The 16345-nt window shown below is 47.4% G+C and overlaps 1 protein-coding gene across 4 annotated transcripts in view; it reads left to right on the forward strand.

Annotated features, from left to right (window-relative positions):
• The window catches only part of PLCG1 (phospholipase C gamma 1), an 82758-nt gene that overhangs the window by 38191 nt on the left and 28222 nt on the right, over positions 1–16345 (forward strand). For all 4 annotated transcript variants that reach the window (XM_025191226.1, XM_014525554.2, XM_025191231.1 and 1 more), the window contains 5 exons: positions 4959–5111; positions 6264–6357; positions 6797–6844; positions 14594–14678; positions 16066–16149. In XM_025191226.1, the coding sequence (XP_025047011.1) occupies positions 4959–5111; positions 6264–6357; positions 6797–6844; positions 14594–14678; positions 16066–16149 (464 nt within the window). The remainder of the gene's footprint in view (positions 1–4958; positions 5112–6263; positions 6358–6796; positions 6845–14593; positions 14679–16065; positions 16150–16345) is intronic.

Below are 16345 nucleotides of genomic sequence, written 5' to 3' on the forward strand. Positions count from 1 at the left end.
CCACCTCACATTACCATGTTGGTCCTGTCCATCGACTTGCCAACCAGATGCATTGTTCCAGATTCTGAAATAAATTCAGCCTGAAATGGGACCTGCTCTTCTCGCTGTCTTCCTGGTTGTGGTTGCTGCTGTAAGTGAGATCACTTCGCTGGGTGACTAGCGGGGGTCTCCCATTTTGGGGTATTCTTAGTTCCTTTTCCCTTTGGGGGATCATCTTTTGGCTGGCATCGTCTCCTCACAACAGTGTGGTGCCAAATCATCCCAGTCTTGAGTCGTGAGGATTTCTACAGCCCGTGCCCGCTTCTCAGAGTCCTGTCCAGGGGAGGGTCTGTCCCTGCTGGCTACACTCTGCCTTCCTGGTATTTGAAGCTTGGGGTTTGACTCTGTTTCATAATTGCCTGAAACTGAACCTGCCGTGTCCACTGACTGTTTTTTCACCTCGATCATTTGCCTGAAGGAAACAAGAAGCTGATGTACCAATAATGAATCGGCTGAAATTAATGCCTTGTATGTGATAAATAGAAGAGCTGCACTACAATATCCCTGGTGATCCTAGTGGAGGGGCAGTCTGTTGAACCCAATCCCTTGGGTTCAGAGATGGCCACTTCCACCTTCAGCAAGTTGCCTCTGTCTTAGATTTGTCTGGTACTCCTAAGTCCTCTCTGTCTTGGACCTCAGAGCAAAGCTGGGATTTACTAATAGAGATGGATCCAAAGCCCACTGAAGTCATCCTACAAGCAAAGGATTGTACCCTATAAATACAGGGACAGATGGTAACTGTACCATGTTCCTTGTCCCTCTCCAATTCTGGCCAGGCTCATGGATTTATAGGGGCTGGGTGCACAGTTTCACTGCTGATGGCAGCCTGCTTTCTGGAGCTCAAATGATCTCGGGAGACTTCACTTTTTATGTGTTTTCCAATACTTGTGCTGTGCTAGCTGCTCAGCAGCGAGGCACGGGATGTTTCCTGTTGGGGGGCAGGGAGACTTCTTATCTGGAAGCAGGGCAGCTTGCTCAACATGGAACTTGTCATTTATACTTCAGGGAATTAAGGCACAATTGGAGCTCGGAAGGTGATGTGTTGTTGATTCCTGCGTTGTGCGTTTCCTGTGGCTTATTGAGTGCCGCCCCAATGCGTGTGGCATATTCATCCTTTTCTGCTTGGGGAAGAGCCTGCGAAATGTGCCGGTGTTGCATTCACGCACGTAGTGGCTCTGGCTGGCCGTGCTCACAGCTTTGCAGACGTACACGAACGCTAAGTCTGTCCTCGAGTTCCTGGCGCCTCTCGGTCAGGGAGTGGTCAGCACGAGGCTTGTTCATAATTCGTCTTGCTCAAGGATCCTCCCAAAGAAGTGGAAACATCAGTGTCTGGAGTACTTTGGAAGTGGTAGCAGGGAAGAGGGAGAGGGACGTTGCTCACTGTTGAACCACCGAATGCAGTGGTTTAAATCAGTACAGTTGTACTTGAGGGAGGAAGAGTTTCTAAATATGTGGCGATTCCTAGCTTAAACAACTTTACATTGGATTTTGTTAACCCAGGTTAAAGTTTGTAAATTCATATCCATAAGCTGAGGGAGCAGAAGACTTGCTGTTAATTCTAGTTACAACCATAACAATAAAATGATTGTAACTGGTGTAGTCCATGCATAATAATAAAGAAAAGGTATGGGACCAGAGAGTTAAATAACTTTGAATAGCCTTAACTCTGCCCCTGCATGTTGCTAGCCTTGTGTGTTTGTATACAGCTGATAAGAAATACTGCTAATAGCTTGGCACTTGAAGGCCCTTGCATTTGCCACATAAGTGTCACCAATAGTCTGGGGGGTTTTTGTCAGTGCAGGCAACTGCTTATTATATGGAGTTTATGTTCTCATCTGCATGGTCTTAGTTTTGAAGAATGATGTCCTCTACTGGATCTGTCTGGCATTGCTGCATTGGATGAGGTCAGGATGGTTTGCTATAAATTATGGGCTGGATGGTGACTTGTCCCAGCTTTCCTTGTAACACACAGGCTCTCGATTTTAAAGATCATAACCCAACCCAGAACCGTCTGACCAGACTCCTGTTTTCTATGGACATACCAGAGGAGGGTCCTGAAACACTTTGTAACAGAAGAGAAGGGTTGACCACAGTTGTAAGAAATAAAGTGGCTTTTTTTTTTTTTTTTAGAGGCAACAGATATGGTAATAAAAGGTTTTTTAACTGAATGGTGGGGGAGAGACTGTGGGTATGGGTTGTGTGTATGCATATGCATACACATGATAAAAACTTGACTATTGGGAATGGTTTGAGTATGAGGTGGGCCTTCTGTATTGTATAGCTAGGTTCTGGACATGAGATACAAGTGTGAGCACAGCTGTCTTAGTAACGGGATAAGAACTGGAGAAGAGTTGGGGATCATGGCGTGGCTGCATACAATGCCAGGGTTAGTGTGAGGCTCACGGCTCCGTGAGTATGTCAGTCCAGGCTGTGCCATGAATTTTGGCAGAGAGCGAGAGAATTTGTCAGGTGAATTGCAGCTGTCTTGTAGTAACTTACTACTGTATTTGCATCCAAACATTGCAAGTAAATGTGGCTACGTTTTATTACTTTTTCTTTTAAATATTTTAATAAAGTTTTTTCCAAAATCATAGACTTGGATTTTTTTCAACTGCAGTATAGCAAAATGTTGTGAGTCTTTTATAGAGATTTCTTGAGGGGTAGGCTTTTTCACGCTTGTCAAGTGTCACCTGATTAGTGACACCTTGATGTATGTTTTTGACTGCCTCAGTTTTGACTGGTGTTTAAACTACATTCAGTCTGGACATGTATACGGTTCTTACATACTGGCAGTTCACAGGCAGAGGTTTTTTAATGTCCACAGTTGCGTGGTAAGCTCTAGTTGTGCAGGACCAGCTGGGGTTTATAAACTGTGACAATAACGAAAGGATGGAAAGTACTGTACTTAAAACCTCCAAAACGAATCCATCAGGCTCCACAGAAATTGCCCAAGGCAGCAGTCCTTGCTGAGTTCAGCAGAGTAAAACCAAATGTGAAGGTTCCCAGCCAATCCACTTGCAAGAGATGACCCAGGTCAGTAGTGGAAAGGGGAGGGAGGTTGCTGGAAAATATTTTTCAGAAGGTGCAACTCCAAAAAGCCTCTGTATGAACCGAGTTGGTGGATCTCTGCAGTTAACAAGGGTTCACATTCCAGCAGTCACCACTGCCACCCTCGCAGGAATCATCTTAGTGGAGACTGAATGCTCTTTCAGCCCTTTCAAGGGCACATAAATCATCAGAGTGGGAGGAAGCTTGGATTTAGGTGTGAGGTCAGGCTGTCAAAGGCTTTTATGAGTGAGAAGCCTGTTGAGGAAGAGGTCAAGGTATAAACATGGAAGGGCTTAATATGAATTGGGGTCCAAATTTTCCTTATGACTGGTGTGAAGTAGAGTGATTCTTGCTTTTCACCCCTCCAGGTTGTGAAGCAGCATTGGTGTCACTCCATATGCTTTATTGGCATAGATTGTCAGCGTTGAAGCCACACTAAACCCAACTGCCTCATCTATCCATTTCTGTTGGGGCCCTCCCAGCCCAGTCCAGTCCCACCTCACTGCATGGAGACATGAAGGACACTTGGGCCCCGTACCCTGAAACAGCCACCCATGTTTTAGGTTACTAATTGTTCCTCATCCCCATCTCACTCCTTGCAGGTAGGGCTCTCAGTGCTTGCAGAGAACAGGGTGGGTTTGACTCATTTAGACTACAAGTGATGCCCTGATGAGTGTTGTTAGAGAGCAGTCTTCCCCTCCCCACCCTCCGGTGCTTCCAGGGAAATCCAGTCAGTTGTGACCCGAATTTTCAGTTGGGTAATGTCACCTGTGCTGCCAGACTCTCAGATAAGGACAGTTGGGTTATCTGTGTCCTTCCCTGTGTCTTCCCTAATGACTGAGATCCTGGTTGTGTTCCAGCAATCATGATTATTAATGAACAGTGAAAGCAACAAGGCACTGCCTGGAGAGAGGGCCAGTGAACGTGCTTGGAATGAAGTGCTCTCGTTTTGTAGAACAAGGGTGGGCACCTGTCAGCCCTTTACATCTTTAAAGGGTTGATCGGGCATTAACCAACAATCCTCCAGTCGCCGTTGTGAGGTGGATAAGATTTACCCTTCACCGTTCATAGGTGAGGCACCGTATGGTGGTGTGACGACTAAAATCAGACAGCAAGCTGCAGCAGGTGTGAGATTGAGCAGTCCCTAATTCTCAGTCCCACACATTACTCACTAAACCATACTGCCTCTGTTTCTTTTAGATCTTTTAAATATTTTTGGTGTCTGGTTGACTCCTGCCAGGCGCTGTTACTCCTGTAACCCATGGGATTTACAGATCATCTCTGTAGGGATGTATGGGGTGTTCAGTCTAGCAAGGAGACAGTTCCCAAGGGCCTGACCAAGGCTGCCAGTTTTGCAGGAGCCTGTTCAAACCAAGTAGACCTGTGCTCAGTTTAACCTGTTTGACTTCCTCTCCCATGAATTTCTCAGCAATTCAGTGATGAAATGTCTGTCCAGAGCCTAACCTCACTTGAGCTAATGCAGTTCAATGGCTATCAAGATGCTGTTAGGCAAACCCCTCTTTCCTTCATGATTGAAAATGAAGTGCAGAGAACAGGCTCCATCTTTCTGTTCCTGAGTCGGGTTTAGCATCATGCTTTGTCCCCAGCCTGTATAGACTGCAGTAGTCCAGTTACACACATCACCATATAGGACTGGAGCCTCCATGGTTAGATCTGCTGATTCCTTTTCCTGTCTTTTGTCTGTCTTTCAGGAACTTGTAGGTGAGTATCCTAACTACTGGACCACCCTTCTGCTTTGCCTTTTAGTTCCTTGAGTTATGTTCCTGGGAGTCCCAGGTGCCCCAAACACAGTTTTACTGGGTCTCCAGTCCTCTCATTGCATTTTCCTTGGTTTTTGTTGCCTCCCCTAGTTGATATCCGTGAAATCAAAGAGATTCGTCCAGGAAAGAATTCCCGAGACTTTGACCGATACCAGGAGGATCCCTGCTTCCGGCCAGACCAGTCTCACTGCTTCGTCGTCCTCTATGGAATGGAATTCAGGCTGAAAACTCTCAGCCTGCAAGGTGGGCATTCCCTTCTCATGGGATCTGGGGCATTATTCAGATTGCAGGCTCCACTGGACAGAAGCCATATCTAGTTCCATGTCTTGGGCAGAACTGAGCATGTTGCCTATCACCATAGTAGGCAAAACACACCAGTAGTATTTGAATTCCCAGTGAGAAAGGATGGAAGGTAGCTTGAATACCCCTCAGGTCAAACCTTCCTCTTATTGTTCTTTGGGTTTTGGGAAATTTTCTCTAATTTAGCTTAAGTTATGAGCTTAAATGGATGTGTTTAAACTAGTACCTTTAGGCTGTATGGATATCCTTGTTTTGGTTGAAGAGCAGCATGTCTAAAACTTCTGACTTAAGCTGAATTGCAACGTTCAATTCTGCAGCCGAAGTAAGGTTGTCCCACAGCCTGTTGGCCCTGGTTTAACCACATCAGCTGAAATAACAACTGATATAGGTTAAACCAGGGCGACTTATCCGTGGAGACAAGCCCCTGTTGGGCACTCACGCTGGCTGCTCTGTGTGCAGGACAATTGTGTTCTCGACCTGGAGGTCACCCAAATGAATGAGTGGAGAGATGTTGTTTTCTGTCTTCAAAGAGGATACAACAAACAATGGAGAGGTTAAAAAGAAACCAGCAAACAATCTAAGAATAGCTGCCTATTGCGTCTCCAGAGTGGCTTGAATGTCATTTCTTGAAAACGGAGGCAGCAAAAAAAAATAAATAAAGCCGCCCAGACCTCTTCAGTAAATGGGACCAGAGCTTGGAGTATAGAGGTGAATCTAAACCATCTGTCTGTTGGTGTCCTGAGAGACAGCAGGAGCCTACAAGGGAGAGGAGATGGTTGGAGAAAGTCTCCTGGGGAGAATTTGCATCAGAGGGAGATGCTGTTGGGAGCGCGAGAGGATCAGTGAGGTGTGTAGTTACCGATGACGTAGAGTAAGGGATCTGAGAGGCCTCGGTCAGCACAAGAGGTCAGAGCAGACAATGGTGCTAGTTTATTTTTTTTCACTATTACTATAATAGGCAACAGATGCTGCAGTTGAGATTTGATATGAATTTTCCTGCCCTGCTGCAGCTGTGCCTGGGCTTCCTGTGTGGACATTGGGGCCTCAGCATGCCAGTCTCACTCCTTCATATGTCCTGTTCCTTGTTTTCCACAGCCACATCTGAAGATGAAGTAAACATGTGGATCAAAGGGTTAACCTGGCTTGTGGCAGATACTCTGAAGGCCACCACTCCCCTGCAGATTGAGAGGTAAGCAGGTGGGATGAGAGGGGCTAATGCCACTGAGGCCCAGGCAGGTATAGTGCGCACTGCTGCTCTGAGAGCTTCCTCCACGCAGCTCTGCCAGTGCCTTGCTCTCGGCTTGGCCTCTGCATTGTGCCCGTTTTGTCTTTTGAGCCCATCTCTGCTAGTGCCCTTCTCCCTCCCTTTTTATTCAGGCCTGCAGGTACCTTGGTAAGCACCCCTTGCTGTTCCTTCCCATTTTGGAGCCCAGCGCTGTGCTGGCAAACCCGCTGCTGAATTGTGGAGGTGTCTATGGGGTATGAACAAGTAGCCACTAAGAGCTGGGCTGAGAGACTCCATCTCATTCCACTTGCAAGTTGGGTGGTGTTTAAGCTCATGTCTCCTGAACTGAAGGGCTTCATCCAAGATTTACTTGGCAAAATCTACCATGTATGTTGCCTTTCAGGTGGCTTCGGAAGCAGTTTTACTCGCTGGATCGCAACCGAGAAGACAGGTAATATAAAAGGCCTATTTGGATGGGGGGTGAGAGAGAAGGTTGGACCCATTTTTCTTGGTGTCAGAGTCTCCAAAGTGAAGAAGTGCAAGACCCGCTTCTCACTAGGCATAAACTGTTGGATTGCAAACCCCAAATCTGTAACAATGGCATTTTAGCGCCTCCTGCTGAGGCTGCAAACCAAGACAATCGTGCAGCCTGTCAGGGGAGCAGTTCTGCTGAAGTCCTTGGCCCAGGGAGCAGGGGTGAAGATTGCTTGTGTGAGCTCAGCTTGGGCACTCGGGCTTCTGTTTTATAACACTTGACAGCATACGATCCAAGTGTAAAAGCTGTTTCCATCTGCCTTGAAAGGGTCTTTGTCAATAGCAGTTACAGTCCAAAGCATAGGCTGTTGTTTTTTAAATGAAAGTTTTATTCTTTCTTTGGGGGGGGGAAAAAAAGCCTTAATAGGAGCCTGAATCTCTTCCTGACTGTTTTTAAACTTCCATGAAAACACTGGTTGTTTGTACTGACCGACTTCCCTGCAGTGAAGAACGCAAAGCACCACGGTGCTGGGGTCCCCTGGGAGCCAGCAAGTGAAACCGACCCGTGTAGCCCCCATTGTCCGTGCTGCAGGAAGTGCACAGAAAAGCAAATAAACAGGAGCTGCAGCCAAAGCTGCACTAAAACATCCTATTTTTATTACTCTCCTCTTGCCTCACTGCCCTCTCCTTCTCATCCACCTGGTTTGCTTTTGGATGACGAGCTCTTTGGGACATGTTTACTGTGTGTGCAGTATGTAGCTCAGTAGGCCCCATCCTGACTAAGGAACCTTGGTGGGGCTCCACTATAAATAATAATTCCCAGTCCCCCCACCCCCGCTTCCCCATGAGGAGGACCTTTGTGCAGCTCATGTATTTTATGAACCCTGATGGGGTTTTAGTGGCATGAAGGCCTGGGTGAATTTTTTCCGGCAAGAGCAATGTTGCCCTTTTTAGTCCGTGCCCCACTGATGTGGGTACAGTGTTCTCTCTGTCTGCCCTCTGCACTGGCGTGGCCCAGATAGAGGCCTCTCCTGCTGAGGATGCTGTCCTTGGCCTCCTTTCAGTTTCCAGGATGTGGTTTTCTTTGCGGATGTTAACAGAGGACATTAACCTTTTTCGTATTGATTTTTTTTTCCAAAGTGCTCCTTCCCTAGAGATGGGGAAACCTTTATTGATTCCTGCTGATTAGAGAGAGAGAAAGCAGAGAAGGTTGTGGAGGCAGCATGTATATCACAACCTGTGCCCTCAGACTGTCTCCGTATGCCAAAGGATTATACCTGCCCCTGCCTTATTTATTTAGGCTTTGAGTCCATGCGTATTTCCATAGTGATGGAGCACCTGGCAGGTTTTAAATATTTCAAAGGATCTCCTTACCTGCTTCCCTGCCCCCTAACAGAAGAACATTGTATTAAAAGCAAGCCAGCCAGTTCCACCTTCCTAAGGCTCAGTTATTCTGCTCCCTATTGGAAGCTACTGCCACATGCCCTGGCACAACTGCCAAGGAACTTCTCTGTCATGTTCTTGTTGGTAGTGCCAACAGCCATCCTGGGGAAGCTGCATGTGCATTTGGGGCGTGGTTGGGGTATTGTGGGATGGCTTTGAAAATCCCCACCGAATATCTGACTGCTCATTTGGGAGGGATCTCTTGATGCCTCCTCCATTGTTTGATTTCTCATTCCCTGCTGTTCCTAGCCATGCCAGGGGAATGCCTGGCACCTCTCTCACTGTGGCCCACTATATAAGCTGTGTTCCTCTCTCCAGCCTGTGTTCGTGGGCAGAAACAAGGCTCTGGAGTAGAGCAGGTTGGGTTTACATCTAGGCCAGCCAAAATACAGGGCAAAGTGTCTGAGAGGGAGAGGTGGGTGTCTCTCATCATTGATATCCTGATGGACTTAGGTTGATGTATCATGACTCGGTGAGATGATGCACGTAGGACCAGGGAGATGATCATGCTCTGGAGTTGGGAGAAGCGAAGGTATCTTTTTGCAGCTGCTCTGATGCACTCGACACCCTCTGTTGTCGTGACTTGTCTTTTAAGACTGTATCTGTTTCCACTGCTGTCTGTGAGGGGGAGAGGAAAATAAGATGCAGGATCTGGTTTATATAAACAAGAATCTCTGTTAAACTGAGGACTGATCAAGTTTCTGTTTGTGTGGGATGCTAAGAGCCAAATTACCAGCTGCAGCATCCCAGATCTGAATGCTGGCTACTTCTCTGGTGTGTCTAATTGGCTTCTTTGTGTGCAAATTAGCTATTTGCATACTCAGCAACTCTGTACAAAACTAATGCAGGTGCTGTAGTGGGCGTGCACTGATCTGGATCAAATTTAAAAGAGAAGAAATACTTGGCCTTTAATGTAGTTTAACACACCCAATCACCCACAGTGCTGTTTGAATGAGATCTTCAGGACGCATGGGGCATAACATTTTAATATTGTAAGCACACCCAAGCCTTCTGCCCAGAAACTACCCAAATAGAACATGAGCTTTTTGCTTGTCTAAAGCGAATAAGATCCATTTCTGTCATTTTTTTTTTTAACATTGTCTTTTTCCACTAGCATTTAAAATAAAGTCAGCAGCACACATGTCCTCCAGCACTAGGCAAATTGTGCGAGCCTTCAGGTGAATTCAATTAAATGCAAAAAAGTGAAAGCAACAAGCCTTATTTTTATTATCCAGACTGAGAGGGGCAAGATGTTTGACTAACAGCATAAAGAGTATAATGGATGAGGCTTGAATTCTTTCCATTTTAGAACAACCCAAGGTTCCTTAGTAAACCAGATGCAGCAGTTAGAGGGAATTAAGAAGGATGGGGTGAAACAGGGAGTGTGGACTCGGAGCTGGGATTTCATCTCTGGCTTTGAACCTGGAAGTGGCTTTTGAAAAGGAGACTAAGATGCATGTTTAAAAGTAAGGATCTTTTAAAAAGCATCAATAATCACTCCCTTATTCCCACTCCGCCCCCCCTTTTGCCCCAACCCTATTGTACCAGGTTCTTGGAAGCTGGAAAGGATCATCCCCGTTCACATTCATTACTGGGGTCCTGGTCCAGCAAGCTGGCACATGCCGTTTCACTGGTTGCATTGATAGTGCTCTCATAAATACTTATGCAGCTTTGTAACTGATTGGCATAATGAGGGCCCGGTTTTCTACCAAGACCCGTTATAAACTAGCTTCACGTATGCCAGCAGTCTTCCCACACAATGACCAGAAGGTTGACAAGCTTTCAAATCTGAGGGTGAGCCCCACAAATCCATATATACACATAATGGCTGATCAGCATTTCATTTGCCACACCACTGTTTTCAGAAGGGGGATAAGAACAGCAAGTACACATCTTCCCCACCCCCCGGCTAATTCAGAGAGATTAGCATTAGTTTCACTAGCATTTTGAGGGCAAAGTTATAGTGCAAAGGATTTGATGGGGCTTGTTTTGCCAGAAGAGATGATGGCTGGGATGGGCGTTTGAATGCTTAGCTATGCCTGCCTCTCTTTAGGTACCTTTAAAAAAACTAACCAAACAAAACCTACTATAAGTAGAGGCCTGTTACATTATTTTTAGTTTTTAGCTCTAAAATAATTGACAGCTGCCCATCTGAAGCTCTCAGCACTGTCACATCATCAGCGCTACAATAAATAAAATTCATTCCAACTTCTGGCTGCCTCCCAGGAGCAGATGGGAAGAAACTAGGCTCATCTACTGCTGTGATTTTCATTTTGCTTTCTTCCTCCCTATTAATGCCATTGCAACTGGTCTGACATTGTCACCCGTCAGCTGCCAGAACTTCAGTGATGTGCGGCAAACCCTGCCCCCCTGTGGTCATCTGCTCCTGCTAATGCTCAATTGGAGCATTGTCACTGGTGAGTCAGGAGGCTGCAATACTGAAACGGCTAAACAAAAACGGCATGGAGCCATCCTCCTCGGCGATAAGATGGAACTACTGAGTCTTTCCTACCCACACCAGTCTTGTTCTGCCTTTTGTGAGTGTAGGGTTAATCCTTCTCTGTTTTCCGTCCCACCTTGGAAAGCAGTAACCTGGCAGACAGGACTCTTGGCTCATCCACTGAGGTCTGGAAATAATAAACAGATAATTACTGGGTTCCATTTCCTGACTTAATCACTGGATGTAATCCTCATACTGCAGGCTCTTAAGACTATCCATGTCTGGGCTGTATCTCTCTGGAATGTAGCAGGACAGGTTTTTAATTTAATCAGTGCTTTCCTACAAATACTACAAAGGAAACCCCTCCAGTTCCCCTCCCTGGGGAGTAGATTGGCACCTGTAGGTTGTAGGGAGCATCCAATTTTCTGCAGACAAATCCGTATCTCACACTGACTTGCTTGGGATTCATCCACTTTCATTTGGGCAATCATATGTCTTGGCAGTGGTTTTCAACCTTTTTTTTATTTGCGGACCCCTAAAAGATTATGAATGGAGGTGCAGACCCCTTTGAATTGTAGGTGTGGGTATTAGTATACTTTTGATCATAGCCATCTTTTGTGGACCCCTTAGACATAGTCTGTGAGCCCCTAGGGGTCCATGGATCACAGGTTGAAAACATCTAACATTATTAGATGTTGGCTTTGGAACTTGGATATCGTGTTTCTTGGATACGGAGATAATGTGGGTCAGCATATTCAGCAGTGAGTGAATGAATTGTGTGAGGTTTTTTTTCTGATAGAGGTCAGACTGGGTTGAGCATTTGCATTTTCTGTCCTTTCTCTCAGTGTCTCTCTCTCTCTCTGTCTCTCACAGCCTTGACTCCCCGTCCCAGGCTGTAGACTGTCTGTAATAACCTGGGTGGGTTGGAGTCACTGAGGTGTCTGCCTCCTATTGTACCTGACATAACATTGCCATAGGCTGCTGAGACCTCTTGCCTTCAATCTGTGTGACTCATGCTGTTCCCCTGTTGCAGAAAGGGGTCGGACCCTGCAGGTACCCAGCTTCGAGCTGTCTCTGAGCACAGCTCACTGAGACTGTGGGTGTCAGACGACACAAGACCTGTGCCCCTGGTGAGTCTCTCTGAGGTGGGGGCCACAGATCTGGCCTGGGTCCTGCTTTCTAAGTTGTAATAATTGCAGGCGGTGCCAGCATACATTTCCAAGCCCTGTATTATGTTGAGTAGAGATTTGCAGTCTGTAGCTGCTCCCATTGAAGTGGGCTCAGACTGACCTGTTTGTTTCCCAGTGCTGTTTGCCTCAGATCCGAGTTTATTTGCACCAGGATTTGAAGCAGTGGACTGTGTTAGAGCACCAGATCCCTGTGTGATCTGGTGACCAACTACTCTGAGTGTGGTGACAGCCGGCATGGCCCTGTAGCATGCTTCTGATACTCTGTCATTGCAGTTCTTTTTTACTGGTCCCAGTCTTTGCGTCAAGACAACTTATTTCTTCCCTAGGATCTGAGAATGAGCTGCTCAGTGAAATAAGAGTTTGTGTAGGGTTGTGTGGTAGCTCCCAGCTGCTACGGACTCCTCCAGCCTGGGATTCATCCAGTACTGTATATGCTGACACTAGCTCCGGCATTTATCTCTTATCGTTCTTCTCTCTGAGCTTTTTGGAAGTTGTGTCTTCGTGGCAGGGAAAGATTTCTGCCAAGGTTTTCAGTGTGCATGGTGGGAAGGGAAATGTACGTTTGTAATGGGAGGGATTGGAAAGCCAAGGCATATATATTCTTGCTTGTTTGTGTGCACACACGCGCACATCTTCTGTTTCTCATGCATGCATCATGGAAAATGAGCGTGGGGAGGCTAGAAAATGGCAGGATGCCAGTAAACGCAAAGATTTAAAGATAAATGTTGATTGATTTTTTTTATTTTTTTTTTAATTTTTATTTAAAAAAAAAAAAAATGTTTTTGCTGCTGCTGCCTTTCACTGCTGGGTTTCCAGTATTCTCTCTGCCAGGCAGTTCTCTCACCTTGGCTTGGTGTGTAAGGTGCAGGTATTGAACAAACTTCATTTTCCCTGGGGGGGCCAGTCCTTTTAGTGTGGATTGAAGCTATGAAGTCTTCCCCAAAACAAATCTGCCTGTGTGCCTTAGTGACTAGTGCCCTCCTGGGGCCTCGCACAGCTTTGCTACTATTCCAATTCATTGTCTCCTTCCAGCACAAGAAACCCTTTAGGCCAAAGTAGGCGGTGGGTTGTTCGAAGGCCAACCAATTCCCCCTGTCATCTGCACCCACGTTCCTAGAGGAGCAGGGTTCCTGTCCTAGCCTGGCATGCCTCTGCAGCCTCTGGCTTTCTCTCGCTGCCGAACCTTCTCCTCCCCAGACGCACAAGCCTGAGGATCCTCAAAGATGACCTGCTGGTGTGTGTGTGTGTGTGTGTGTGTGTGTTCATGTACAGGAAAGATGAACAAAGGCTGGGTGGTGACAAGAAGCGTCTCCTAGGGTTTTTTTTGGTTTTTTTTGTTTTTTTACCTTTATGGCTCCTGTTTTGTGATTTGTCTCTTGATGCTTGCCCTAAACTACCTGCTGCAGTGGTCTGACCTCTGGACATGTGCCGCCTCCTGGCATCAGGCATGCAGTAGTGCCAGTTGCAAGCCACCAGCATTGCTCCCCTTGGAGTCCTGTCCCCTTACAGCCCCCATGTACCATGTCATGCACACCGAACAAACCAGCCCTCCGGAGGCCCCAGCAGCTGTGCCCTGTACACGCATGCATGCCTTCTCTCTGAGTTGCACAGTACTCGGTATATCTCTGTTAAATGTTGCTCTCCCATTTTAAGATCTTAAACCATCATTTGTATCTTCCCTTTCAAGATAAAGCTGTGCCCATACTCTGCGGGGCTAACTCTTTCCTGGAAGGGGAAGTCACAAATGGAGATATCCATCTTTGCGACTGACTGCCTGTTGCCGGCTGGGTAGTTTACTTGGCTGTACAAAGTGGGAGGGAGCCATGTGCTGGGCTTGTGGTGTTTTTCTGCTGAAATTCCCTGTCCTGTGGTTAGAAGCTAGTCCTCTTTTATCTGTAGAGAGTGCCCAAACCAGCACCACCTGTTACACTGGCCTGGGAGCCTCCAGGCTTCTCCTCACGTTCCTGGCAAACATGAGCCTTCTCTGGGCATTGTAGCTCAGACACATGAGGTCTTGTCTCCTTTCCCTCGGACAGATGGTGAGCCTCTGTCCAAAGGAGTAAAACAATGCCGAACTGCTGTCCTAGTGAGCGGGTTTGTCTTGCCTCTGGTCTTGCCTTCCTGATGCTCACTTATATGGTCTCTCTTTGCCAACCATCCTAGTCCTCCCTTTTCCTTCTCCTACCCCCGTTCGTTTTGCGATCACTTCTGTCGTAGCCGGAGGCTGGGGGGCTCTGTGATTCATTCTGTTGTGACTGCCTAGGCTGAAGGGCAAATGCTTGTGCGACTTAGTCAATCCCACCTCCCTCATCCCCCAAAATAGTACTATGTTGTTCCTGGAAAAATGTTGTGGCCAGTTGAAGCCCAGTGCCTCCATCTACCCTGAGTGGGTTTGCACTGCCCTCTGTGGGCTGACAGGGCCAGAGGGGTTGCTCTGCTAGCCCCCAGCAGGTACAGGCGTGCAGCAAATGTGCACTGTTGACACACACACTCATTGATTGCTACCATGCTGGGCTCTATTGGGTGGCTACTGCTTTTTGCTCCCCTTCAGAAATGCTCTGCTTTATGGGTGGAGCACCAAAGTTTTGGGGTTGGGCTGTTTGGGCCACGCAAGGTGAGCATCTAACTATGTTCTGTTTCCCCTGGCAAGCAGGATTTCAGCCAAGGATTTGAAAAACATGCTCTCTCAAGTCAACTACCGGGTCCCAAACATGCGGTTCTTGCGGGAGAGGTTAACGGTGAGTTCTTGGTTTCCACCCTGCAGGGCTCCTCTGCAGCCTGTTGTCTGGTTCTTAATGGGCTGTACCTGTGACCGTTTGTCTGCTGTGTGTTTCCGTAGTGCAGCAGTTTCCAGCCTGTCCTGAAAGAAACGTCCTCCCACCTCCCCTTGTGGTAAATTAATGGTCCCACTGCACCCAGTCCCTGGCTTGTTTCTGGCCAGCTCTGTTTGTCCCACCCATTTCTACCTTGCCCCTGACTTCCCACCTTATTTATTCCCCTCTTCTGTCCCACGTGTTTTAGCTCCTGCTCCCCATGTGTTCCCTTGCTCATGGGTGAGAGGTACGTGCTGTTGCCTCTGATTCCTTGTCTGTCCTGACTTGGCCACAAGCTGCAGGAGAGGAGGAGTTCAGACCAGTAGGTTGCTAGCTGATCTTACACGTAGTCTTCTGAAAACAGTGAGCTGATCCTGGAGCTGGCCAAGTCAAGGGTCATCGAGTAACCAGGGCAGCTGGCAAGACTGATCTAGAATGATGGACAGTTATCCACTCCTGTCTCTTAAACCACTGAGTCTCTTCAGGGTCTCGCCCCATTGGATTGGCAATCACTGTCATCAGAGAAATTCAAAGTACTGGGCACACATGCAATCACTGAGCGTCACATTTCTGGGAAGTAAGCAAACAAGAGCCCCCTTTTATAGACAGGGTTGCTGGGAGTGCCACAGGCACAAGACATCAGTGGCAGAGATGGGAATTAAAGCCCGCACGTTCTGCAGTCTCGGTCTCCTACTTTAGCCACATAGCCACGCACTGAAGAACAGGGATGCCAAGCTGTGAAGGCTGCCTTTGTCTTTCTTACACAAGAGTGCAACAGGGATTCAGACTTCCTGTGAAGAGTCCAGCTCCCTTTGGCAGGTGCAGAAGAGGCCAGGCTGAGTACCTGCTCCTGTCTGCTGGGTGAGCCCCTGCATTACAGGAAGCACTGAGGGACAGTAGAATATGATCATCTGATGATTGCCTCCTGTTCTCTATTACAAATAGGCCTGAAAGTATGGGTGGGGCTATGGGGCACCACCTCTCACACAGTGCTGCAATTGATAAGCAGCTTATACTTCTAAGAGTGGTAACATCTTGCATTTTCTGCACATAAATGAGTGTTTTGTGAGACCTTCTCTGGTGATACTTGCAGGAGGGAAACCTGAATTTCTGGGCATGGCCACTTGGACCATGAGTGCCAGTGGGCCAGGTTTTTGGCCATCCTCTTCTCCTTGGCCCTTTCCCTTCTCTGCAGGGACTCCTTGCCTCCTGCAGAAGGCTCGAGTGCAGGGAAGTGTTTCCAAGCCATGAGCAGGTCAGTCTCCCTGGTGGATTATTGTTGTTCTAATACTTCTGCTTTTCTTGGCTGTAGGATGTGGAACAGAGGAATGGGGATATAACATACGGCCAGTTTGCTCAGCTTTACCGAAGCCTGATGTTCAATGCCCAGAAAACGGTGAGAAGGCTCAGGTTCTCAGGCCTTGGGGAGGGATGGGGAGGAAATGAGCCATTTTTGCAGGGAGCTCACATGCCAGGCATTGCCTTGCCACATAACCCCCTTGTTATCTTTACACACTCTGTCCTTCTGCCTCCACACCTGCCCTGCGTCCCTTTGCCCCTGTTGCAGTAGATGCTGTCCTGCCTCCATGAGC

This window comes from Alligator sinensis, unplaced genomic scaffold (genome assembly GCF_000455745.1).
Source record: "Alligator sinensis unplaced genomic scaffold, ASM45574v1 scaffold76_1, whole genome shotgun sequence".
In the NCBI taxonomy this organism is placed as follows: domain Eukaryota; kingdom Metazoa; phylum Chordata; order Crocodylia; family Alligatoridae; genus Alligator; species Alligator sinensis.